This window comes from Balaenoptera physalus (assembly GCF_965194825.1).
Source record: "Balaenoptera physalus genome assembly, chromosome: 12".
Lineage (NCBI taxonomy): Eukaryota > Metazoa > Chordata > Mammalia > Artiodactyla > Balaenopteridae > Balaenoptera > Balaenoptera physalus.
The window spans coordinates 13,483,222-13,510,330 of record NC_138897.1 but is presented as its reverse complement, the minus strand read 5'-3'; the positions used below and the strand labels follow the sequence as shown (position 1 = coordinate 13,510,330).

General features: G+C 38.5%; 1 protein-coding gene across 1 annotated transcript in view; it reads left to right on the top strand.

Moving 5' to 3' along the window:
• Positions 1-27,109, top strand: part of PHLPP1 (PH domain and leucine rich repeat protein phosphatase 1) — a 214,813-nt gene that overhangs the window by 112,260 nt on the left and 75,444 nt on the right. Inside the window, exons 3-4 of the mRNA XM_082416908.1 lie at positions 3,590-3,715; positions 21,976-22,142. Of these exons, the coding sequence (XP_082273034.1) occupies positions 3,590-3,715; positions 21,976-22,142 (293 nt within the window). The remainder of the gene's footprint in view (positions 1-3,589; positions 3,716-21,975; positions 22,143-27,109) is intronic.

The window sequence follows — 27,109 nt, the reverse complement described above, 5'->3', positions numbered from 1 at the left end:
TTCTAAAATTTCTTAAGTAATTTTCTCATTGATGGACATTTGGGTTGCTTCTAGTTTTCTGTTATAAATAGTGCTCTTGAGATAGTCTTATTTTGATATGCCTCCTGGTTTACAAGTAGTTTTTCTAGAGCAGCAGTTCTCAACTCTTGTCGCTGTGCCTGAAGGGGACATTTGGTACTATGTGCAAGCGTTTTGATTGTCAAATGATTGGGTAGTCAGTTGATGTAAGCTAAGTTATGCTGTGGTAACAAAACTCCCAGATCTCAGTGACTTATCATAACAGTTATTTCTCACTCACACCATTTGTCCAGTGTGGGTGGGTGGAGATTTCTTTTTTCAAGGAATTACGTACGAACCCAGCCTGTTGGGGGTTCTTCTCTCTTATAATATTTGTAACACGTGGCTTCCTTTGCTGCTTAGGCAGGAGAAGAGGTAACTGCAGGGTCATTAGCTGGCTCTTGTGTATCTGGTTGTAGAAGTGACACATGCCACTTCTGCTCATGGCTCATTGGCCAGAACTAGTCACATGACTCCATCTTAATTACAAAGGTTCTGGGAAAAGTAGATAGTGTGTTTGGTTAATACTAGTATCTTTTGCTGCAAGGGGACACTATTGGCATCTACAGGGCAGGGGTTCAGAGAGTAAAATGTCATGCAAAAATATTAGACAGTCCTGCATAATGTACACAAGGAACTCTTCAATCCAAAATTCCTATAATGACCTCCTTGAGAAATATTGCTCTTAAGAGTGCAGTCACTGGGCTATAGGACATATGTGCACATTTACTTTTACAAGATGATGTCCAATTGTTTTCCAAGGTTGTTGCACCATATCATGCTCATATCAGTGTACATTTCTCTACATCTTTGCCAAACTTTATTGAGGTATAATTGATATACAACATACTGCACATTTTGATAACAATTTGGTAACTGTATTATACTTCCATGAGCACAATTTGACAGATAGTCCCCTTGTGCTCCTTTGTACCCTTCTGTCCCTACTTTTCTGCTCACTCCTACCCATTCCCAAAAAACACTGCCTGATTTCTGTCGATATGGATTAGTTTAAATAGCATTTTTATAAAATTATATTTTCTCTTTGGTGTATAGAAACGTGGTTGATTTTTTTAGTGTTAGTCTTATATCGAGCCACCTTGCTAAATTTTCTTATTTATTCTAATGTGTCTAGATTCTTTGGAGTTTGCTATGTAGCTAATCATCTCATATTCAAATAATGGCAATTTTCTTTCTTCCTCAATACATTTCTTTGTCTTATTGCAATGGCCAGGACTCTAGTACAGTATTGAACAGAAAAAGTAAGGTAAGAGAGTGATATCTCATCATTAACATTGAAGTTTGCCTTACATAAATATCCTTTGTTGGCTTAAGTGAGTTCTTTGTGTTCTTAGTTTGCTTAGAGTTTTTATCATGAATGATGAATGGGTGAAGAACATCATCAAATGCTTTTACTGCAACTGTGGTGGTGATCATATGGTTTTCTTCTTTAATCTGTTAATGTGATTAATGACTTTATAGTTCCAATAACATTAAACCATCTTTCCTTTCCTGAGGTAAATCCAACTTTTGTTCTTGATATATTTTTTTCTGTATTGCTGGATTCTGATGCAACATTTTGTTCAAGATAAGTGTTCATGACTAAGGTTGGCCTGTAATTTTCCTTTCTCTTACTGTTCTGATCTGTTTTTGGTTATACTGGCCTCATAGAATAGGCTGGGATCTTTTTCTTCTTTTCTCGTTTGGTGGATGAGTTTGCACAAGTTTGCAATGATCTATTTCTTGGAACTTTGATAAAACTCACCTCCGAAACCATGTGAGCCTGATATTTTCTTGGTAATTAAAAAAATATTCATTTTCTTAAATGGTAATAAGACTATTTAGGCCTGTTTTTTTTCCCTTGATTTAGTGTTGGTAAAATAAATTTTTCTAAAAATTTGCCACAAAATTATTTATAATAATCTCTTTTTAATCCCTGCTTAATCTGTTGTGTCTCCCTTTTCATTATTAACATTTATGTCTTCAGTTGATATCATTGATCAATATCAATTGATATTCAATTTTGTTAGCCTTTTCAAAGAATTGCTGTTTTGCTTTGTTAATGTTCTCTATTGTATATTTGGTTTTCATTTCTTTCTTTTTTTTTAATTTCTTTTTTCTTTTTTAATTTTTTGGCTGCATTGGGTCTTCGTTGCTGCGCATGGGCTTTCTCTAGTTGTGGCAGGTGGGGGTTACTCTTCGTTGTGGTGCGTGGGCTTCTCATTGCGGTGGCTTCTCTTGTTGCGGAGCACAGGCTCTAGGGTGTGTGGGCTCAGTAGTTGTGGCTAGCCGGCTCTAGAGTGCAGGCTCAGTAGTCGTGGTGCACGGGCTTAGTTGCTCCGTGGCATGTAGGATCTTCCCAGACCAGGGCTCGAACCCGTGTCCCCTGCATTGGCAGGCAGATTCTTAACCACTGCGCCACCAGGGAAGTCCCGGTTTTCATTTCGTTAACTTCTGCTTTTTATTATCACCTTCATTCTGCTTTGAGTTCACTTCGTTTTTGTTTTTGCTATTTTTTCCCTAGGTTCTTGAGATACATGCCAATTAAATTAATTTTCTGCCTTCTTTTCTAATATGAGTATTTAAAATTATAAATTTCCCTCTGTGTACCTGCTTTTGTTACATTCCATAAATTTCAGTACATAGTATTTTTAATGGTTTAGTGCTAAGAATTTCTATGTTTTGATTACAAATTCTTTTTTTTAACCTGTGAGTTGTTTAGAAGTGTATTAACTTTCTAAATGTAGATTTTTAATTGATTTATTATTGATTTTTAACTTGATTTTATTTTGGTCCCAGAATGTAGTCTGTGTGATCTTTCTGAAGTTTTTTACACTTTCACTGTGACTTGGTTTGTGGTCAGTTTTGTAAATGAAATATAGGAAACATTCATTCTGTAAGTAAAACGTAAGAGTTTGTGTAATATCATGTTACTTTATCGTTTGGACTTTTTCTCCTTATGAAGAATTTACTGGGAGTGGAAATTTGATTTGACAATATCGCTGCATTATTGGGACTTGAAATTTCTTATGGTAGGATTTTTATTTCAGGTTAATCTCAATTTCACAATAAGCTAAAAGAAAAAAACTTATTTAACATGCTTGAAGACCTCTTTTAATAAAAGGTTGTAATTCAGAGTAATACAAAAGTCCCCTAAGTAAAAATTCACCTGCAGTAAAAATTCTTAAGTAAAATCTTCAGTAAAAGTCCTCTTTAAGAGGAAGTAAGAACCTCAGCACCCTATTGTGAGGGTATAGAAGGATAAAAAAGGGAGTCTGTTACAATTTTAAACAGGAAGAAGAGAATTTCACTATTGTGGGGAAATCTCTTGAAGGTAATAGTCCCCCTTTTGGTTTCCTTGTAATTCAGATTGGTTGGTCAGACTTAGGAGCTTACACGCTTTTAAGTAGTAAGAGGCACACATAAAGAGATAGATGCAAAGCTGTGCAGGCTCACTGGTCTAAGGGACAGTTAATGAGCTCGGTAAATATCCTGCTTTCTGACATGTTTTTGTCACTCTTTGTTTTTATAGGTAGAAGAAGTGAAAAAACACCAGCACTGTTTAGCATTTAGCTCCTCGGGACCCCAAAGCCAGACTTACTACATTTGTTTTGATACGTTCACAGAGTATTTAAGGTGGCTTCGACAAGTCTCCAAGGTAAGCATTTAACCAAGAATTTTGTTCAGCTTCTGGTTGGCTAAAGAGTTGCTTCTGCTTTACAAAATATAGTTATACACTCTTTTTTTTTTTTTTTTCAGATATTGCCAGTAGTTAGCAATTTTCAGTCTTTTTAAAAGCTCATTTTGGTGAAAAGTAGCTTTTTAAAAATTGTGTTTTATTTGCCCATTTTGTTTATACTTAAAAAAGAATTCAGTGGGTAGACTGTCATTATTATCTTAATGTTGTAGTGAAGGAACATGAGGTTGAGAATATTTAAGGGACTGGCCCAGGGTAGGACAACTACAAAACCACAAAATACCCAGAGAATTGTTACAAATTTCCCCTTTTCCTCTGACCATTTTTTCTTATAAGCAGTCTAATCTTGTACCATCTCCCTTTCACCTTTTCAATTTCTGCCTTTTGAATGGTTTGATTTCTTTTTTCGTCTTAATTATTTTTCCCATTTTATAGTCCTCTGTTTAAATAAGATTACCATGACCCATGAAACAAAATACCTCTGTGTGTGTGTATGTGTGTGTGTGTGTGTGTACTGGAACCCACAATAAACTGATAAATAAGATAAAGAAATGCTGGTATTTCAGGTGCTGTGTGTGAGAACGTTTTTATATCACATTTGTAGAATTATGTACAGTGGGTTAGATGGCAGTACTTTGTGCCTTGGTTTTGGGTGTGTTTATGAAATGATGAAACCTCCCTAGGGTTCAGAAACATTACAGTGGAATTTGCTTTCATATTTTTGAATTTATAATCCAATTTGTTATTCAAGTTCAGTGTGATTCAGACTGCTGCATGATGTAATTATTTGTCAAGTGAATGAATAAGGAATAACTTTGTAGAGCAGTTAAGAGAAAATTAGAGAATAATGTCTAGAAAGTCTTTTTGACATACTGGGCTCATTTGAATTATCAGGGGGAGAAAACTGTGTTCTCTGATGATACAATATACTTAGGAACATTAGTTTCTCCTTTTAGGAAGAAACAATGGACAGAGTTTAGGTTGATAGGACTTTGAATATTCTGCCAACCTAGTAGGCAAATGGAGGTTCTAAACGTACAAGACAGCACCCCTACTAGAGAAAAAGGGAAAGATGACACTTCTCCTTCAGACTTGCATGTAGAATTAATGTGATATTAGAGGCAACTAGTATATCTGTCTAGTTGTTTTAAAATTACTCTTGTTGTTGCAAATGTGAGGAGACAAATATTATATAATATCGTGCTTTTAACATTAAGTGGTTGTATGGGTTCAAAGCAATAAGTCAATGGCCTATACTCTATTCAGAATAAAATGCCAAACTATGGTCAAACTGCAGTTTAAATTTCTGTCTATATGGAGATGTTGATTTTTTAAGTAAACCTTTTTTTTTAGGAGTAATCTTCTATTTACAGAAAAGTTGCAAGGACAGTATAGAGAGTTTCTGTATACTCCTCACTTGGTTTCCCAGACATCTAATATTACCATGATACATTTGTCAAAACTAAGAAACCAACATTAGTACGTTACTCTGAAATTATTTGGATTTCACTAGTTTTTCCATTAATGTTATTTTTCTGTTCCAAGATCTAATCCAGGGCACCACAGTGCACTTGGTTGTCATTTCTCCTTTGTCTCCCCTGATCTCTGACAGTTTTTCAGTCTTTCTTTGTTTTTCATGACCTTGACAGTTTTGGGGACGTAGTGGTCAGGTGTTTTGTAGAATGTCCTATATGGAGATGTTTTGACCTTTTATACCAAATGCAGTGTAATAGCTGCTTTACATTCTTTTTCGAACAAGTCAGAGGTATAAATTCTTAAACAGACATGGATAAGGATGTAAATAAAAGTTTATGTAAATTATCAAGCTTATCAATGACAGATTGCTTTGATTGAAACAATAATAACAGAAAGATTAATAGGTATTGAATTTAATGGTCTTGTATATTAAACATCCACACAATTGATAAATCACTGTTCTAAAGCCAGCAAGAATTTATTAAACACCTTCTGTATGTCAGGTATGTATTTTATGCACTAGGATACAGCAAAGAACAAGTCCAGTTTCCCTCTCTGGGTAGGGCTTATACTGGAGAGACAAATGATAAATAAGTGAACAGAGAAGAAAGAAAATATCAGTTAATCATCATGCTATAATACAAAGTGATATGACAGAGAATGATGGGAGAGGAATAACTCTGAGGAGGGGACATTTAAACTGATACTTCAATGAACGAAATATCTGATTATTTAAAGATCTGGTGGGGGTAGCTTTGCAGGTAGTGGGAGAAGGGAGTGAGAGAGTCCTAAGACTGGAAGGAGGGATGGTGAAGGTCAGAGAAGACAAGGGTCTTCTGTTATAGAAGAGGATGAAAAGTCTGGATTTTGTCATTGGCATAATGGCAAGCCATTAAAGAGTTTTCTTCCAGAAGATTCCATGATCTCACATCACATTGGCTGTTGTGTAGAGAATGGATTGTGGAGGGCAAGAATAGAAGCAGGGGGGCCTGACCATCAAGAGGCTCTTGTGGTGTATTCTAGGCAACAGGTGAAGGTGGAAATGGAGAGAAGTGAACAGATGTGTTTTGGGGATCAAGTGACAGGTTTACTGATAAATTACATAAAGAGCATGAGGAAAAGGGAAACATAAAGAATGGCTTCTAGGTTCTTTGAATTGCTGTGTAGATTGTAGCCTCAGTCAGAAACCACAGCACGAATTAGACTCCATATTTGCGCCTTTAAAACTCTAGCAAAATACAGTTCTTCACTTCAAAGAGCTTCTGTTCCTAGGGAGACAGCAGAGAGGTGGAGTGCAAGAGGAAGATTATTAAATATCTCTTAAATAAGGTGTGAAAAATGTTGATTTCTAACTTGTGGCAGGTGATTGTAAGTATCAAGTGTTAGCTTGGTTAGTACTCTTCCCTGTTGCTGGTTGGTTAATATGCCATTTCTATGGTCTAATAGGGTGGTGTCTCTGTAATGAGGCTCTCACTCCGATTATCCAAACCTTGAACTGGTTCAGACATCAGACCTCTCAGTAGGAAGGGGTGGGGGGGAGAATTGTGACACAGGAGCACATGATGGTGGCAGGATGAGGAACAGGAATGTTGGTGTGAGTTTCCCTTTTCCCTCATTATTGTATGGCTGTTAGGAACCATCTGATAGGTACGTGCTGAAATGTAATGTAGCTACACACATGTACATACACAAGACTGCAGCTTACATTTCACACTTCCAGGAGGGAGGGGGGACTTTGAGTTAATTACCTTAGATTACTAGTATTAACAAGTACTCAACTGGTAGTTAACTGATATTAACTAGGACGAACTTGAATCAGAACCTTAACCTCCCCTCCCTTTAGAACTGCTCTGAATGTCTGGGGAGGCCAAATGGTGTAGGAGTAAAGAGTTTGAGTCTCAGCTAAGGAGACCTGGGTTCTAACATTTACTGGCCGTGTGACTGTATCTAAGTTTCTAAATATTAAGCCTTTTCATTTGATAAAGGAAATAATAATAGCACTTACCTCTTAGTGCTTATATGAAATATGCATGTCATGGGCTTACACTGGCACATAGTAAGTGTGTGTGTGTATGTATGACTGACTAAATAAATACATAAATAATTTTATGACCGTCATTCCTGCCATCATCACTGACTGGCTGAACAATATATTTTTTTAAAAATATTACCTGTTTTTATGTTTATTTTAAGCATAAGACACACATATGCTTAGTTTATCTGAACAAGGAACCTTCTGCTGCTCTTAACCAGGACAGCAGCCTTTTGGGGTAAAGTAATTAAGCATGGCAGACATTGGGGAGAAAGAAGATTTCTTCCTGAAAAGTCAGGGGTAGGGGATAGAGGGCAAATATTTTAATAAATGCAGATTTTAGATACAGTGTCTTCCTTTTCTTCAACCCTTAAAACCAGATACACATTTCAAAAATTTTTAGAAGTTGTTATACTTAGTGAATTAAAGGGGAAATGAGTTATAAGGGTCTGATTAAAGAGGTTAGGTATTATAGGAGGAATAAGTGCGAGAACTCCCTATTTGGGTATGAAACCCATATAAAATATGGCCACACTCTTTAAACTTTGTATGTTGAGGAAAATCCTATGATAGTGTCTTTTCCTTTAACCCCACATCCTGGGAGGGTAGGTTGGGGCTGCTGGAAAGAGGATTAGAACTCAGTCCCTTTGGGATGATGTGTGTATGGGAAGCGTGGAGTGGCACTGGCTGACAGACAAGCCACTTCTGCTTCTAGCTTCCCCTTTCCATTGTCTGTTCTTCCTTATATGTAGGTCTTAGGAAGGTATACAGTTTAGTCACACTCAGGGTTACTATGGAAACAGTTTCTTTTTCTTTTCTTCTTATTGAGGAACAAAACATTCACAGAATGGATTGTCCATATCCTGATGTTTAAATGAGGATTCGTTTTAATAATTGTCTGAAAGAAAGACAAACCAACAACAGAAAGAAATATCTGAGTTTCTGATTCTTAATGACCATCCTCACCCCAGGGTGGGAAGACAAAAAGAAGCAAATTCCAATGATTTTTGAATTAAAATGAATTAGATAATTAATTTAAAATAAAAATTCTTTATTTTCAGTTTATGCTTCTGGATCTTAGCTACAAGAAAAATGTTATTCTTTGTTCTAATTTTTTTAGTTGACTTTGTGAACATATATAAAAGGTTATTAATTAGCCGTGTTCTACCAAGACAGGCTCTTATATACTTATTATTTTTTAAACTTAATCTTAGCCCTTAGTTTTGCTTGCCAAAATAACACCCGAGGCTGTCCCTTTAGAGTTTTTAATTTGGGGCGGGTGTTAGTAGTAGTTACTGTGGAAGAAATGGCTCCTTTGGGAGGATTACAATGTTGATTTTAAAGTCATCCCTGAAATATTAATGCACGGCACGCTTTAAAAATTCAGCAAACATCCTGTTCTATGCTGTGTAGAACGGACTCTGCTAGCTCAACATGGGTACCTGTCCAGCGTGTCTTCAGAGTGGTTGGTGGGGCAGTGATGCGAGGGCGAGGGTAGTAGTTGAGGGAAGAACAGGAATTGCAGAAGTGCTCCAGTCAGGTGTACGAGTGACTTTACAGAAATGCTGCCCCGGCTGTCCCTCTTTGTGGCCCACTTTTTGGAGTACATTGGTTTTAGACATGTTGATTGATCCTGTGGATTCTCTTCAAAGTTAGTCTCATGTGAATCTATAGCCTAAGTCGTACTTATTTTTAATTTAAAGTCTTAGTCATTTCTGGGACACTGTATTGTCCCACATTAAAGTCTGTTTCTTGATTTCAAGGAAGCTTAAAAGGAGATTTAGATCACTGATTTGGTGTTGTGCATGAATGTGGGGTTATTTGTTTTTGTTGTTTTTTTTCCAAGTGAAAAACATTTATTTATTATTAGTTAATTAAAGTATGCATGAATGTGTTTTTAACTTTTCATTATGGAAAATGTCAAATATTTAGAAGTAGAGATAATACGCTCATACCTATTACTCAGCTTCCCCAATTCTTAGCTTGTGGCCAGTTGTGTTATATGTATATGTTGTATGGCCCAGTGGTATAAGTTGACGCCTCATAAGGCCACTTAGTTTGTCCACATATCTCTTTCCTTGTTGATCAGTGGTTAACAGGCTGGCAGTTGCCAGCGACGGTGGCTTTCACAGTGCTTATCTCTCTGGCTATCTTTCTTTTAGTATTAATCATAGTATTTTAATTCTAGGCCATCTTTTTTTTTTTTTTTAAATGAAAAAAAGTCACCACGTTAAAGTTTTGGTTGCCGTGATATTTTGGTTCACCCTTAATACGCATAGTGTAGGCAAGTCAGGGCAACATCTCATGCTGAATTAAAGATCACGTGAAATGATGAGTAAACATCACCCTTTAAATAAGCATAAGATATATTGGTGAATCACAGTTGAACTTTTGCTTTCATGTGCTTAAAAAGAGTGTTTTATTGTCCAGATTTTACTCAAAGAATACTTCACTAATCATAGAGTCAAATCAATCTGGTGGAATAGGATTGTTTCCAGCATATAAATTTGTGTCATTTGATGTAGTTGCAAGGAACCCTTTAAGATCACTTAGTCATCTTTTGCACATATTTACACATATTTTGTCTCTTAATTTGAAGTGTAATTTAGGGAGTATTCTGCTTTTTGTCAGCATGGTTAGTCACTTGTCTTTTAGGGATTTTGCTGTCACTGGTTACCTTGGGGTTATAAGGGTAAGAAGCTGTACTCTCAATCCTGTTCTGCTAAGGAGTCCAGGGCTTAAAGGGGCTTTTTTTGGAAACCCTCCCTTCACATTTTATACCCATTCTTTAGATAAAGAATCAAGGGCCGTTTGACCATGACAGTCTAGCAAGTCTATGGCAGAATCTGAAGTAGAATTGAGGGTCTGAGTGACATGGATTTTAGTTTATAAAATGTCACCCCAATCCCTAGAAAATTGCTCTTGTACCAATTCTGTAGTGAAGATATGAGAAAAGTTTGGAAATTCAGTGTATGAAATATTTAGGTACAGGAAGCTTCAAGGAGGTAATGAGCAAGCTGAGTTTGAAGGATGAATAGGAGTTCACAACAAAGACAAGGGGAAAGAGCATTTCAAGGAGAGATAAAATATCTACAAAAGTACAACTGTGTAAAATGTAAATGTGTAGTCATATCACAGATGTCTGAGCAACGTGAAAAGGGAAAAAATGGAAGCTAAAGTTAGAAAGTACTGCCCAGGACTTCCCTGGTGGCGCAGTGGTTAAGAATCCGCCTGCCAGTGCAGGGGACACGGGTTCGAGCCCTGGTCTGGGAAGATCCTACATGCCACGGAGCAACTAAGCCTGTGCGCCATAACTACTGAGCCTGTGCTCTAGAGCTTGCGAGCCACAACTACTGAGTCCATGCGCCGCAACTACTGAAGCCTGTGTGCCTAGAGCCCATGCTCCGCAACAAGAGAAGCCACCACAATGAGAAGCCTGTTCACTGCAATGAAGAGTAGGTCCCACTCGCTGCAACTAGAGAAAGCCCGCGCACAGCAATGAAGACCCAACACAGCCATTTAAAAAAAAGAATCTTCAAAAAGAAAAAAGGACTGCCCATCTGGATAGTATCCTGCTCATTCCATTTTATTTTCTTGGGAAAATTTGACTATTTTACCAAACATCATAATTAACTTTCCAGTATAGTTACATAAAAATTCATATTGTGGAATCTTTCCTTATTATAGATATAAATAGTTTATGAAATTAGGGAATTTAGAAATTCTACTTTGAATTTAAACTAAAGATAAAGTATTTTGGATTACATTAAATTTTGTTTTTCTAGTACATAATACTGTGATTTAGTGGAAATATTAAAATGGTCTCTTTGCAATTATAATTATGCTTCATCTTATTTCCACGTTGCTAATCCCTTCTTTTTTTTTCTATAGTAACTATTGGTTCTGAAATCCTAGTGAATATATTCCTAAAGAAGGGGTTTCTCCTTCATTCTAAGTCATTTCCATTTAAAATTATTTAAATTTATTTTCTTCAGAGCTTTTCAATCCACTTTTATACAAATGAAAAAGATACCTAGTTTGCTTACTGTATCCTGACAGAAGCAGCATGCTTTGTGAAACAGTGCTGACTTGTGTACTTTACATGTTAAACTCATCCCATGTGTCTCCATCTTCCCTTCTTCTGTCTTCCCACCCTCCCTCCCCTGTTCTGTCAACAGCTCTGTTGTTGGGGGGGACAGAAAGTAGTGAAGGGGGAATGAGAGAATATTTATTCCACCGTTTCTCTGTGCTAGGCATTCTTCTAGGCTCCACTTCTAGCGTCAGGACTTCAGCAAATGGAAGAAATGTGTTCCTCACGTGTATTTTATCTGTATGTTGTTATCTTTAGTAAAATACATTTTAGGTTTTAAGGGAGGAACATACAGCTGTGTTTTTTTGTTTGTTTTTTGTTTTGTTTTAATAAACTTATTTATTTATTGACTTTTGGGTGCACTGGGTCTTCGTTGCTATGCACGGGCTATTTTTAGTTGTGGCGATCCGGGACTACTGTTCGTTGTGGTGTGCGGGTTTCTCATTGCAGTGGCTTCTCTTGTTGTGGAGCACGGGCTCTAGGCACGCGGGCCTCAGTAGTTGTGGCGCATGGGCTCAGAAGTTGTGGCTCGGGGGCTGTAGAGTGCAGGCTCAGTAGTTGTGGCACACGGGCTCAGCTGCTCCACGGCATATGGGATCCTCCCGGACCAGAGCTCGAACCCATGTTCCCTGCATTGGCGGGTGGACTCCTAACCACTGTGCCACCAGGGAAGTCCCTACAGCTGTGTTTTAAAGTTACAGCATGTTATTTTAAGATTGGGAAGGGCCCTTGTAAAGTAGTCGCCAAAAAGGTAATATTACTTGTAGTTTTCTGGAACAGTTGCCTTAACAATTACTTGGCATTTTCTTTAAAAGTGTTCGTTAACCTTAAAGTCTAGTCATCATCAAGTGGCTCTTAGTTGAGAGAATTAGAATTTAAGATTTGAGAAGGACCTTGTGGACTCCCAGACTTACCTCCCTCCTGGAAAAAGGTCTACAGCCTTTCAGATACCTATAGTGTCTGACAAGACAGCTCTTCCTTCGAAGTGAGCTGAAGTCTTTACCCCTATACCTTTGACTCACTGACCCTAGTTTTGCCCTCTGGTTTAACAAAAGGTAATCGTACTCACTCTCCTATTTGATAACCTCTAACTATTGAAGTTTCTATGATTTCTGTGCCCTCCCCCACCTCTTAGCAATCTACTTTCAGGAGAAACATCTCTGGTAATTCCAACAATTTCGTCATCACTTGGTTTCCAGATGCCTTCTCTAGCTTTTTCCTTTGGGTGCTCTGCAGTTTCTTGATATACCTGCAGGTACTATCTGATGAGCACAGAGTATGTGACCGTTGTTTTCCTTGCTTTAGACATTATGTCCAAAGGGAGTTAGTTATTCATTCATGAGGTCAACACAAACATAAAAAGACTCTCTGTTTTTCCCCCCAAATTGTTAATAGATATATTTTGTTAACAATAAAATCATTTAGCCGACTGAATTGATGCAGTAGTGACAACAAATAGTGATAACTAACATTTTGGTAACTTTTTTCTGTGTGCCAAGCGCTATTCTAGATGCTTTATAGTATCCCTGTGAGGTCGGTGCCCATAACATTGTGTGAGGTCGGGCTTTACCACAAAAGGAAATAACCTTTGAGGAGATATTATCATCTCCATTTTGCAGATGAGGGAACTGAGATGTAAAGTATCCAGCACTGCTTTATGCAGGGAGTTCCTCTTCCTTGCTTTTTCTTTAATTGTACTTCCAATGTTTTACAGTGGCCTGAAGGGGCAAAACAAACCAAGATTCAAATAATAACTGAGATTTACTGAAAATGTCAAAGAGAAGTACTTCAAATACACAGTTGTCAGTAGAATCCAGGCAGCTCAGTATTAGAATAAAAGGTGATTTACCAGGCAGTCTATTGACTGGGGTGTGCTGCTAAGGACACTTGAGCATGGCCGCGGATCACTGATCTTCTTAAATAATGACCAAGACGTATTTAGGAAATCTGAGATGCCTTCTGAGTCACCCAAAGCAAATTAAATTGGTTTCAGTGTTGAGGGGACTACTGTTGTCTAACTTCAAAAACCGGTCAAGTATTGCTATATCAGGAACTTAGCATATATGATTAACCAGATCTCTACATCTGATCGTCTTATATTTTGAAGTTAAATCATTTTAATCTGATGAGTGTTTAGACCAATGTAAAAATACATAGTATCTTAAGAGTTTAGTTTCCGTGATATATTTACTTACCTTGGAAGACCCCAATATTTGTAACCCAGAGTATTGGATTATCTACAACTGCTCTGAGCAGTTAAGTTCTTCTACTCACTGGTCTGATTTATTTTATAAAGTAAGGAATACTGGAATAATTGAAAAAATATCAGCGAACTCTCTATGTTAAACATACCAGACCTTGTATGTTAGACTGGTACTTAACCAATGAGGTGTATGTGTCATTTGTATTTTAAATGGAAAACAAGTAGCCTGTTTCTAAGAGAGAATCATTTAAGTGTGCATTTATGTTACTTATTTTAATAGAAAGGTAGAATGTAAGTTTTTTGTGGTTAGCAATCTTTTCCCTTCTCCTTTTTTCAAGGAGATGCTCGCTTTGGGGGAATGCTGCCGTGATGGAGCTCAGAGACACTCTCAGGTGGTCATATTCTAAAGAGCTTGTTTACACATATTTTGCCAATAAGGAAATGAGGAAGGAACTCTGAGTTCAGATTTGGTCTCCACCCAAGCCAAGCTCTATTTTTCTTTTCTTACTGAGAAACACAGTGGGCTTTGTGTGTGTGGAAGGAAGATGACTGTTAGAGGGACACGGTTAGTGATTCTGGAGGCTGCGGGTACCATCTTCTCCGAGCCTCTCACACTCAGAGAGGGTGAGGTGCCAGGTGTGCGTTTCTAGTTTAGGCTGTACCACGAGCTCGTGGGACACATCCTGCAGCTCTGCCTGCTCCTGATGGTGTGGTGCCAGTCTCTGCACTGGTGCCTGGGAATACCTGCCCATCTTGGCGCGTGAGGGGACCGTCAGTGCCGGAACGGCCTGGGAAGCTCTGGGGTTTGTGTCCTGTGCTCTATGTGTTCCTACCGTACCATTGCATGTGCATTTTGGAATTATACTTGTTAGATGTCTGTGCCTTCAAGGGACCCATTTTTTGAAGGCGAAATGTGCATGTCTCCAATATCAAGTCCAGTGTCTGTTTCATAAAGACAAATGGTAGATACATGTTGAAAGGTGCACTCATCCCCTCTACTCACCTGCAAAGAGAAGTCGGGACGCCTAGGAGGAACTCTCAGTCTAAATTTCTCAATATTGTTTTTCTTTATTGTTATAGCCTGGTGCTTTTACAGTGAGCCATGTGTTTTATTTATTTGTTTGCTTATCTGTCAATCAGTCATCTATCTAACGCTTCTCTTTTCTTTCTCTCTTTTTCTGTCTCTCTTCCCCCCCTCCCTTCCTTCCTTCTTTCCTTTTCCAGCCTGCAGCTCTCTCCATGCTCTATTATTCTTTGGTCCCTTAACGATGTTTTAAGTGGTACCTTATAGTTTTAGTAAGCCTAATGTTAAAATCATAGACCCCTCCCTTCCCTGAATAATTTGCCCTCAGAGAGTTCCATCTCTCATTTTTGTCTGTCAATGATAGCCTCTCCACATCTTCTTGTTTGTCTTCATTGATTTGATTACGTCTGGTGGTTTGGAATGGTGTGTAAATTTGTGTATTTTATTTCTTGGGTTTAAAAATTTTTCATATCATTTACTCATTTAAGGCAAAGAAACGATAAAATACCAGAATTCCAGGTAGAATTTACTAAGTCCCAAATTGGCAGTTTGATATGCCCCTATTAGGACATTATTAATGTATATATTGTAATTAATTTTATAGGAAGGTTTTCTGCATCTACTGTTAAACAGATTTTATAAAACGATAATTAGTACAGGATCAAGAAATGAGATGTCATTGTGAAAATGTCTGGAGTCAAGTTAAGGCATTTCCTATATTTGTAGAATTTTTTTAAAGAAATGATTGCATGTTTTGGAGCAGTGACAGCTTAAAGTTTATTAAAATTGGAAATTTTTTGTTTGATATTATTATAAAACTTTATTGATGAGGATGAAATTGAAAATAAGTCATTAGAGTGCTTAGCTAAGAAAGATGAATAAACTCTATTCTAAATTTATATTCTCCTACTTCATGTCTTCCCAAAGCATCTTTGGGGGGTGAGAATTAAAACTAAGTCAGTTGAGGTTAAGAATTTTTTACAGAAGTTTGGTAAACTCCCCAGAGACTATCCCTGTAACCAGGGCATAGTTTCCCAAACCACTAAAGGCTAGGCCAGAGCAATTAATGACTCATAATGCCAGTTTACAGCAGTATTTTACTTTGCACAAGCGGAATTATTTGTGCTATTTCAGCTGCTTTGACCAAGCCTTTCAGAATCATTTTGTTCAATTTTGAGCATGCTTTGCACATAATAAGGATAAATCCCACTTCACTAAAATATAGTGGGGACAAAAAAATCACGTGAATGTTATTCTGAACTTTCCGTTGCTTATAAAAGAAGATTGTCCACTAAGTGAACATCAGGAATAATGTGAGTAATGCAGAGTGCAGTCCTGTTGCAAGGGAAGATGATAATTTTGAAAGCACGGAGGGGATAGGTTAGGACTAGGGTAGATATATTCGTTTAGAAATGCAACCCAGCTAGACTCAGAGCAGAGATACTTGATACAAGTGTGCTAACGGTTGGTAAAGAAACGACTCAGGAAAGTGTCAAGCTGAGTAGGATGTTAGAACTGTGTAGAAGCCCAGTAGGTAATCTGGAAAGTTTGTTGTTCACATTATCATTTTTATGGTTAATCTGCAATGGTCTTTGGGGGAAATATTTTGAGGGCCCAATGAGCTTTTGGTTCATATGTGTTCACAAGTCATTTGGAAAAGAAGACAACGTGAGCCAGTGGTTGGGATTCATGTTCATTTTAATGTATCTCCGAAAGTACAGAGGTTTATGGAGGAAAAAATCCCATTTGATTTACTAACTCTAAATTATTAGCCTTAAAATTTTTTGTTGTTAATATAAACTAGCACTGATTTCCCAAGCCATGGTTACTTGAACTGATCTTCTAAAACTTGAATCCATTCATGTGCGGTTCATTGATGGTCTGTGAGGGATGACATCAAATCGTCTTTGCTCTGGGCTGAGGGTTATGTTAGGATTTGATCGTGGCAATTAGAGGAGCCTCCCTTTGGGTAGGACTTGAACTGTGTTGGGGCCCTGACTCCATGGCATATGCTGTCATTCAAACTCTGCTGCTGCTTTCACTGTGTGACCTTGGGCACACCCTTTAACCTTCATCTTTGAAATGGAGATAAGTCCTTACTATGCTGAGTTATTGTGAAGATTAAACTTAACATTACATCTAAAGAAGAGTGCCCCCTAAATGTTAGCTGCTATTTTGTATTACTATTAGGAAAAAAAAAAAAAAAAAGCTAGACTAATAAAAGGCTACTTGCTCTGAGGTGTATACAGGTGGCTTTCTCTTTTTTTAAATTTCTTATCTTGAGGAGGATCTTAGTTTTAACAGGTGCTGTCTAGGTGGGTCACAGCCTCTTTGGGTAGCCCTTTTGGTAGTTTTTTCATTTGGGAGTGCAGCAAAACCTCTTTGTGGTGGTGTCCTTAGGTGCCCAGGCTGATCTGGGGGAAAGCGTTTAAATCTCCCCTTTGTTGCAGGGCGTGGCACTGGGCAGAGGTGCAGCTAGCGGTAGTAGCTCTTGTGGTCGCCTTGGCCGCTCACTGCCCCACTGCCATCACGGCATGTCTAACTTCTGTTCCCGCGGTCCCTGTTCCCCGCTCTGCTGCGACTCCCACAGACCACGTTTGCTTGCTGTAGCTTTGTTACTGTGCTTTCCTCCCCCTTGTTTCCAGCGGGAACAGCTTGCGGTCCAGAATGAGGAAAGAAATCAAATACCACTTGACATTTAATCATTATCTTGTAGCTGTCCAAAGAGAGTATTCAGTATGATGCTTCAGCTGAAATGGAATGTGTCCTCTACAGAGTAGTCCCCACGTGGAGGAATACACCAGATGGGTCAGATGCAAACTGGTGGGAAAGGAAGGGTTGTAAAGTAATCCCCTGTCATTCTTCCAGCAAATACTTCCTGAGGGTCGTACTAAGTGCTGAGCACAGGGCACATTGTGAACAAAATAGGCCCAAATCCCTTCTTTATGAACTTACAGTCAGAGACAGAGACTCTTCTGGAACCTTTCCACGACGGCCCATTTTGCTCACATGAAAAACCAGAATCTTTTTTTTTTTTTTAAATTTATTTTATTTATTTTTGGCTGCGTTGGGTCTTTGTTGCTGAGCGCGAGCTTTCTCTAGTTGCGGCGAGCAGGGGCTGCTCTGTGTTGCAGCGTGTGGGCTTCTCATTGCGGTGGCTTCTCTTGTTGTGGAGTGCAGGCTCTAGGCACGCAGGCTTCAGTAGTTGTGGCACACAGGCTCAGTAGTTGTGGCTCACGGGCTCTAGAGCGCAGGCTCAGTAGTTGTGGCGTACGGGCTTATTAGTTGCTCTGCGGCATGTGGGATCTTCCCGGGCCAGGGCTGGAACCCGTGTCCCCTGCATTGGCAGGCGGATTCTTAACCACTGCGCCACCAGGGAAGCCCAAAAAGCCAGAGTCTTTACAATAACCTAAGAGGCGGTACAAGATCTGCTCCCCGCCCGCAACCCCCTTAGCTTTCTGACCTCATCACAGGTCACTCTCCCCTGTCTTAACTGGTCTTCATGTTGCTCTTAGAACAGACCAGACACACTCCTTTTTTAGGGCCTTTACACTGTCTACTTCCTCTGCCTGGAGTGTTCTTCTAGATAAATCCTTTCAGCCAACTTCCTCATGTCCTTCAGGTCTAAATGCCACCTTTTAGGTGAGGCCTGTCCTGACCAACCTGTATAAATTACAACCTACAACCTTCCCAACAATCCTGACCCCTTTTTCCTTGCTCTATTTTTTCCATAGTAGTTACCAATTTTTAACATATAATATACTTATTTGTGAGATAAGTTTAATGAGGGCAGGGATCTTCTTATTGTTTACTGAAGCATACTAAGTGCTCACCTAGATCAGTAATAGGCATATAGTTGGTATTCAGTAAACATGTTGAATGAAAGAAAATGAAAAGTACTATGGAAAAGAATTAAGAAGGGTGTACTAGTTTCCTATGGCTGTTGTTAAAAATTACCAAAACCTTGATGACTTCAGACAACAGAAATCCGTTCTCTCACGGTTCTGGAGGCCACAAGTTCAAAATCAAGGTGTTGGCAGGGCTGTGCTCCTTCTGAAGGCTCTAGGGGAGAACCTCTTCCTTGCCTCTTCCAACTTCTGGTGGTTCTAAGCATTTTTCAGCTTGTGGCCCACATCAGTCTCTTCCTCTGTGGTCACATTGCCTTTTCTCCTCTCTCAAAATTCCCTCCGCCTGTCTTATGAAGATGCATGTAATTATATTTAGGGCCCTTCCAGATAATCCAGGATAAGTACCTCCTCTCAAGATCCTTAATCACATCTTTCGTCATGTAAGATAATATTCACTCTTTTGCCATGTAAACTAATATTCACAGATCCTGGGGATTAGTATGTGAACATACCTTTTGGGGGGCCGCCATTCAGCCCACTACAAAGGGTTAGGGGGATCCTTGAGTTACAGGGGGAAGAATCGTCTCTGATGCACCACGTAGTAGAACACTAGGATGCGAGGAAAGCCATGAGACTGCTGTCATCCATTTCCCCCCTTTTTACTGAAATTTTCATTGAGATTACATTATTTTTTTCCAATTAAACACACACACACAGAAGAGCACAAAGGGTAATATTGCAATTTCCACGTACCGGTCTTGGCCTCCCCAGTTGTTAACATAGTGACATAGTTCCTCCATATCTTCCATTCTTTTCTTTTTCTTCCATTCTTATTATAAGTAAATCGCATCACAGCTAAATTCCAAACCCCCTACACTCCCATTCCTGTTTCCATTTCCCTCCCTGCTCATCTAGAGGCCGCCACTGTCATTGATTTGGCATATGCCCAATGCATAGTGTGTAGCTTTACTGCACATATAACTATTCGTACATAATATATGGAGTCGTTGTGTGTGTTTATCTTAAAAATGTTTTTCATACATGGCATTATAGTGTATGTAACATTCTGCAGCTTGCTTTTTTTTTTTAATCAATCCAGGTTGATACATACAAATCTAGTTCAGTCATTTTAACTGCAGCTCTAAGTGGCAGGTTCTCTCTCTCTCCTGGCTTTAGAATATATATCCCAGAGAAGGCCTTTGATTAGCCTAGCCTGGGTCACATGCCAGTACCTGTTGGATCAATCTGTGGGTTCTGCACTGGGGGGCTCTGATTGCTCGAGCTGGGAATACATGCCTGCTGCTGTAGCCATAGGGTCAGCCTACGCTGCCGCTCTCGTCAGAATCACATGCATTTGAAGGATTGTTATAGAAAGGAGTGGAAAAGGATTTGGGGCTGACAGAAACACAGATTGCCACTTGAGTTTCAGCCTTGAGCTTGGACATCAGGTCCTCTGGGAAGCCTTCCCTGACTCCTTAGATTGTGCTCTGTGCCCTTGCACTTAACGATTATTGAAACCATTGTCAAGTAGTATATTAATTCACCTCTCCTTGAGGTGCACTCCTTTAGGGCAGACTGTGTCTGTCTTGTTTTACTCCTGTACCTCAGGAAATGGAAGGTCTGACACACCATTCCCTCCTCACCACATATTTTTGCCTGAATGATTCCACCGAGTATAACGTTCAACCTCACTTCCCGTGAATGGGTTCCTGCCAGGGAATCATGTGTGGCTGTGACATGTTTGCACCTACCTTTCTGCCCATTAAATTCTGGCTTTTTTTCACATCATTTGGTTTTTGTGGGTGACTTGGCCTGTTTTGGATTTTCTTTTTCTTATTTAATAGTGAGAATTCCAGGAAAGATGAAATTGCTAAAATGCAAACTCAGACTTCCTTTGTAAAATCTTTTGAGTTGAGCCCTGCCAGGCCTTCTTTCATCCCCCTGTCCCCTCAGCTTTCATGTGTGCACAGCAATTTCTTTCTAACCTCAGACATGCCATCAGCAGAATGTGTTTTATGCAAAGTTACTTCTGAATACCTTTTTTAGCATCAGGAGAATGTGGGTTCCAATGGGTATAAGATGTATTTGGAAATAGTTGTAGCAATCATAAATGGTCATAGCAGTCACCAATTACTGAGTGCTTTTTCTGACCAGGCATGTAGATGGAGGTGTCATCTTTATGCCTGTTATACAGGTGAGAAAATGGGAGCTTGGAGAGCTCAGTGATGCACTCAAGTTCTCTCAGCTCCTGAGTGGTAGAGCCGGGATGCGAATCCACACACTGACACCAGAGCCACACTCCTGAGGACCATGTTCTGCTGCCTTTTATAGTCACGAAAGAGTAAAGCTAGGGTTTGAAATGTAAAATAGATAGCTAGTGGGAAGCAGCCTGGCACAGGGAGATCAGCTCGGTGCTTTGTGACCACCTAGAGGGGTGGGATAGGGAGGGTGGGAGGGAGGGAGACGCAAGAGGGAGGAGATATGGGGATGTATGTATATGTATAACGGATTCACTTTGTTATACAGCAGAAACTAACACACCATTGTAAAGCAATTATACTCCAAAAAAGATGTTAAAAAAAAAAAAAAAGCTGGTCAGCTGGGGTTTGGAAATGGAAAAGGACATCGAACAGATCACAAATAAGGAACGGAGTTTTTGCCATAAAGCTTTGGTAAAGATAAAGAGCACGAGGAGGAATCAACCCAGATCTTAGAACAATAACCCCACAGCCTCTGTGAGGGAAGAAGGAGCCAAGGTGTGTGTACGTGGGCCTGAAGCCACGTGCCATGGCATAAACTGGCGCCACAGTCCCTGGAATGTGGGAGAGAGAATACACGCTGCCCAACGCTTTTTCCGCTTCCAGCATGCCCTGTAGCCCTGGGACTCTGGCTATCATAGGAGCCATTTAACCGGGAAAACTTTGAATATGTGGATAAACATTTAGACATAAAACAAATTTCACTTAGAATACCTATGTGAAGCAAAATGGAAACTGTGGGAGAGGCAATGCGAGAAGTTCAGAGCAGGCAAGCAGTGGAATCTGATTATGTGCTACCACTATTATTAAAATATGTACAAGGCCACTGATCCTGCGTTTCTTTGTGCTGTTTTAAATCAGTATATACAAGGGCTTTCGTAGGTACTGTGTAGATCTTAGTGTCTATCTCCCAACCCTGTATTTACTCTAAAGTCTTGTATTATTTAGCTCTGAATTCTCTTACCATGAATGTTTTCAGGAACATAAGCCCTACAGTTGGAGGAGATTACTGATATCACTAAACTTGATAGGATAATCTGTGCTCTTTGTAACCTGTGTCCTATACTAGGTTACTGTAAGTACCTTCCACGGAGGGACACTGTTTCCTGCCTTTGTAATACTTTGCTCAGTTCTATCTAAGTAAATACTCTTGGTTTATATTTGAATAATGGTGCTAATTGCATAGTGGGTCTGTGTTCCCAGATGGGGTTATCTTGTTTCTGTCCGTGCAAAACAGTTATAGGATAAAGGATGGTATGAAAATTGAGTTGTGTTTTTATCCCTTTCTAGGTTGCATCACAGCGTATTAGCTCAGTGGACCTCTCATGTTGTAGCCTGGAGCACCTGCCTGCCAACCTCTTCTACAGCCAAGACCTCACTCATCTCAATTTAAAACAAAACTTCCTAAGGCAGAGTCCCAGTCTACCAACTGCAAGGGGGCTCAGTGAACTGCAAAGGTGAGCATGCAGAAATGGGTGGATAATTAGGAAGGGGAGGGGGTGTCAGCTTCTGGTTGTTTCTTGAATATTCTGACTAAAAAGCTACAGTTAGTAACCTTTCTCTTTCAGAGGGCAGGGTAATAGGACTTTAGTAGTGAAGACATTTTCAGTTCTCATTCTGAAATATTTTTCAAGGTCTCTGCCTTTGAAATGAATGATTTATGATAGTCATTAACTGGATAGATTTGTATAAGAAGAACACTTCTCTTTAAATCACTTGTATTTCTTAACCTGTCTACAGATAGGTCTGTGAAAAGTTGATATTTGCTGTGTTACTTCTGAGCTATAGGGGTTTGGTCAGATTAATTACTTCTTTCAAAATTTACAAAAGGTCAGTTTTTTCCATGAAAAGATATTTCCTTAGAAATTTAAGAACGAAAGTTTAAATCCATTAATACCACATCATCTGGGTGATTACTGTATAGGTTTCAAGAGTCACATGTTAAATGAAAAGGGTCTGCTCCTCTAGTTAGAGGGAAGGGACTTTATTTGCATTTATCTGAAACAGATTTAAGAATTTACCATGTTCATTTCATTTTCTTTTTTGGAGCAATGATCAGTCTTGATTCTGTGGTAAATGAAACCTCTGATATATATTTGTTGCAAATATGTGAGACTATAACTACAGAATGATACAACTTTTAAATAAATAATGGATAGTTCATTTGTTCTTAAATGATTGATAATGATCAGAGATTAAACTATGGAAATTAACCATTATGATTATGTGTTTATGGTTTTTTAACATCCAGAAAGAATAATACAATAAGTATTTATATAAAGTTTGTGCAGACATGTAGAATAAAGGAAGAGTATTTTAATTTTCTTTTCAGATGATTGTGAATATTCTTTTTGATACTATACCAAAACTTGACAAGTGGTAATTTCTTAAATGTTGGTTTCAGTGTGGAATGTAAAATCCTATCAGTGGACTTTTAAAATTCTTTTACATTAGGACCCATTGATCTTTCTCGTACTTTGAATGGATCTTTGCCCATACATCCTTTTGTTGCATTAAGTATTGGTCATTTGGAAAATACTGGTTTGTTGGATAATAATGAGATTCCAGATGTTAATGTATTTCATTATGCAGTTTCAAAAAATGACAGTTGTTAATATCACCACTGATCCCAGCAGAAAAATCTTTAAGTATTGGGAAGTTGTCAGGCTCAGTGTGGAAACAAGTTTTCCAAAATTTTAAATTTCAGTTGAAAGCTTGAAGGCTACCCTTGGCAACAGATACTGTCAGTTGTTTTTCCTGAAGTGACCTTCTTACTTCATTGTAGAGAAAACGCCTGCCAAATACCCAAGTCTGAATACTGAGTTTGTCAGTTGTTCTTTCAAGTAAAAGTGGTATTACATGAACATTGTGACTAGTTTGGCTCACAACTCAAATAATCGTACAAGGGTTTTCCTTGGGATAACCATCATACTTTATATACAGCAGAAGTGCTTTATGTGTACTTCCCATTTTATCACCCAGAAAATAAAAAAGATATGTATTCAGCGGTTGAGATGTAATACAGATAACTTTCTTGCATCATCAAGGACATTTTTAAGTAAAATTGGCATTATGCAATTTTTTTTGAATTTTTGAATTTTATTTTATTTATTTTTTTATACAGCAGGTTCTTATTAGTCATCCATTTTGTACGCATCAGTGTATACATGTCAATCCCAATCTCCCAATTCATCACACCCCCACCCCCACCCCCCCGCAGCTTTCCCCCCTTGGTGTCCATACGTTTGTTCTCTACATCTGTGTCTCTATTTCTGCCCTGCAGAACGGTTCATCTGTACCATTTTTCTAGGTTCCACATATATGCGTTAATATACGGTACTTGTTTTTCTCTTTCTGACTTACTTCACTCTTTAGGACAGTCTCTAGATCCATCCAGATCTCTACAAATGACCCAGTTTTGTTCCTTTTTATGGCTGAGTAATACTCCATTGTATATATGTGCCACATCTTCTTTATCCATTTGTCTGTTGATGGGCATTTAGGTTGCTTCCATGACCTGGCTATTGTAAATAGTGCTGCAATGAACATTGGGGTGCATGTGTCTTTTTGAATTATGGTTTTCTCTGGGTATATGCCTAGTAGTGGGATTGCTGGGTTGTATGGTAGTTCTATGTTTAGTTTTTTAAGGAACCTCCATACTGTTCTCCATAGTGGCTGTATCAATTTACATTCCCACCAACAGTGCAAGAGGGTTTCCCTTTTCTCCAGACCCTCTCCAGCATTTTTTGTTTGTAGGTTTTCTGATGATGCCCATTCTAACTGGTGTTAGGTGATACCTCATTGTACTTTTTATTTGCATTTCTCCAGTAATTGGTGATGTTGAGCAGCTTTTCATGTGCTTCTTGGCCATCTGTATGTCTTCTTTGGAGAAATGTCTATTTAGGTCTTCTGCCCATTTTTGGATTGGGTTGTTTGTTTTTGTGATATTGAGCTGCATGAGCTGTTTATATATTTTGGAGATTAATCCTTTGTCCGTTGATTCGTTTGCATATATTTTCTCCAATTCTGAGGGTTGTCTTTTCATCTTGCTTGTAGTTTCCTTTGCTTTGCAAAATCTTTGAAGTTTCATTAGGTCCCATTTGTTTATTTTGTTTTTATTTCCATTACTCTAGGAGGTGGGTCAAAAAAGATCTTGCTGTGATTTATGTCAAAGAGTGTTCTTCCTATGTTTTCCTCTAAGAGTTTTATAGTGTCCAGTCTTACATTTAGGTCTCTAATCCATTTTGAGTTTATTTTTGTGCATGGTGTTAGGGAGTGTTCTAATTTCATTCTTTTACATGTAGCTGTCCAGTTTTCCCAGCACCACTTATTGAAGAGACTGTCTTTTCTCCATTGTATATCCTTGCCTCCTTTGTCATAGATTAGTTGACCATAGGTGCGTGGGTTTATCTCTGGGCTTTCTATCCTGTTCCATTGATCTATGTTTCTGTTTTTGTGCCAGTACCATATTGTCTTGATTACTGTAGCTTTGTAGTATAGTCTGAAGTCAGGGAGTCTGATCCCTCCAGCTCCATTTTTTTCCCTCAAGACTGCTTTAGCTATTCGGGGTCTTTTGTGTCCCCATACAAATTTTAAGATTTTTTTGTTCTAGTTCTGTGGAAAATGCCATTGGTAATTTGATAGAGATTGCATGGAATCTGTAGATTGCTTTGGGCAGTATAGTCATTTTCACAATATTGATTCTTCCAGTCCAAGAACATGATATATCTCTCCATCTGTTGGTATCATCTTTAATTTCTTTCATCAGTGTCTTATAGTTTTCTGCATACAGGTCTTTTGTCTCCCTAGGTAGGTTTATTCCTAGGTATTTTATTCTTTTCGTTGCAGCGGTAAATGGGAGTGTTTCCTTAATTTCTCTTTCAGATTTTTCATCATTAGTGTATAGGAATGCAAGAGATTTCTGTGCATTAATTTTGTATCCTGCAACTTTACCAAATTCATTGATGAGCTGTAGTAGTTTTCTAGTAGCATCTTTAGGATTCTCTATGTATAGTATCATGTTGTCTGCAAACAGTGACAGTTTTACTTCTTCTCTCCAATTTGTATTCCTTTTATTTCTTTTTCTTCTCTGATTGCCATGGCTAGGACTTCCAAAACTATGTTGAATAACAGTGGCGAGAGTGGACATCCTTGTCTTGTTTGGCATTATGCATTTTTAAAAAGAATATTTTTGCCATGATTGCCTGGCAGAGAAGAATACTGTGACAATGGGGACAGTTTGATGCTGCACTGAATTAGCTCCATAGGCAGTAAGAACTCCAGAAGGATATTGTGCTCGAGCACTTCCTTATTGTTCCCTGGAGCTGATGGTTACAGTGAAAGGGAACCACAGGAACTTCTTGAACTTAGGTTTTTATATTCCCTATGCACTCATAATACTATTTTTGCTGACACTACTGTAATAAAGTTACAATGATTTTTTGCTAAAGGGTTATATCATGATTTAATCTGTTTTTGAGGCTTGAAATTATTTTGAAGTATTCTTGTGTATTTCACAGCATTGTAGGCTTCTGCACTTCATTACAGAGCATCAAGAACTTTATATCATGCTATTAAATCCTGCTGTCTTAGAACAGAAAGGGGCATTAGAATTTATCCAAACCAGCGCTCTCATTTTCGAGATGAGGTAGAGGGAGATGTTAAATGCCAAATTCAGGTTAACGGTTACCTTCTGGGAGGCATTTGGGGATGAGATTAGGGAATGGTTTGAAGAGGATTTCAACTATATCCAAAATGTTTATTTCTTTACAAAAAATTAGAGACAGACAAAATGTTAATATTTGAAAAAGCTGAATAGTGGATACTTGGATGATCATTATTATTTTCTGTATTTTTCTATATGTGTATTTCATAATAATCCAAAAATTAAAGCCTAAACAAAAAGGAAATCAAAATGCTTCTCATAACATAGGGGAATATGATAGTCCTAAAGGGTCAGCATATATGGACTAAATAAATAAATACCCAGATGGAGGGATATTTGGGGCATTGCCTTGCCTGTTGGTGCTTTCAGAATCTCCTGATTGGTCCCTCGTATCTGTTGATTCTAAATCTGTAAATAGCTTTTCAACACGTCCACCTTTCTCATCTGCTTCCTCTGCTGCTTCTCCTCTGTCTCTTAGCACATACCCTCTCCACCCAGCTGTGAGGGGAAGCACTTCTCAGCTCTCACAGGGGCTATTGCAGGAGCTTTGGAGAAATGGTTGTCTTACTGTCATTTTCCCACTGCAATTCATCCTCTTTAGTTTTCTTGCCTACTATTTTGTGCATTTTTTGGTTTTGTTTTATTTTGTATTTTTAAAAATTTAAACTTTGGTCCCATCAAAGTAATATCCTATATAGAGTTTTAAAAAAATCTTAATAGGCAATAAGACATAAGAAATAGGAACTCCAGCCCATCCTT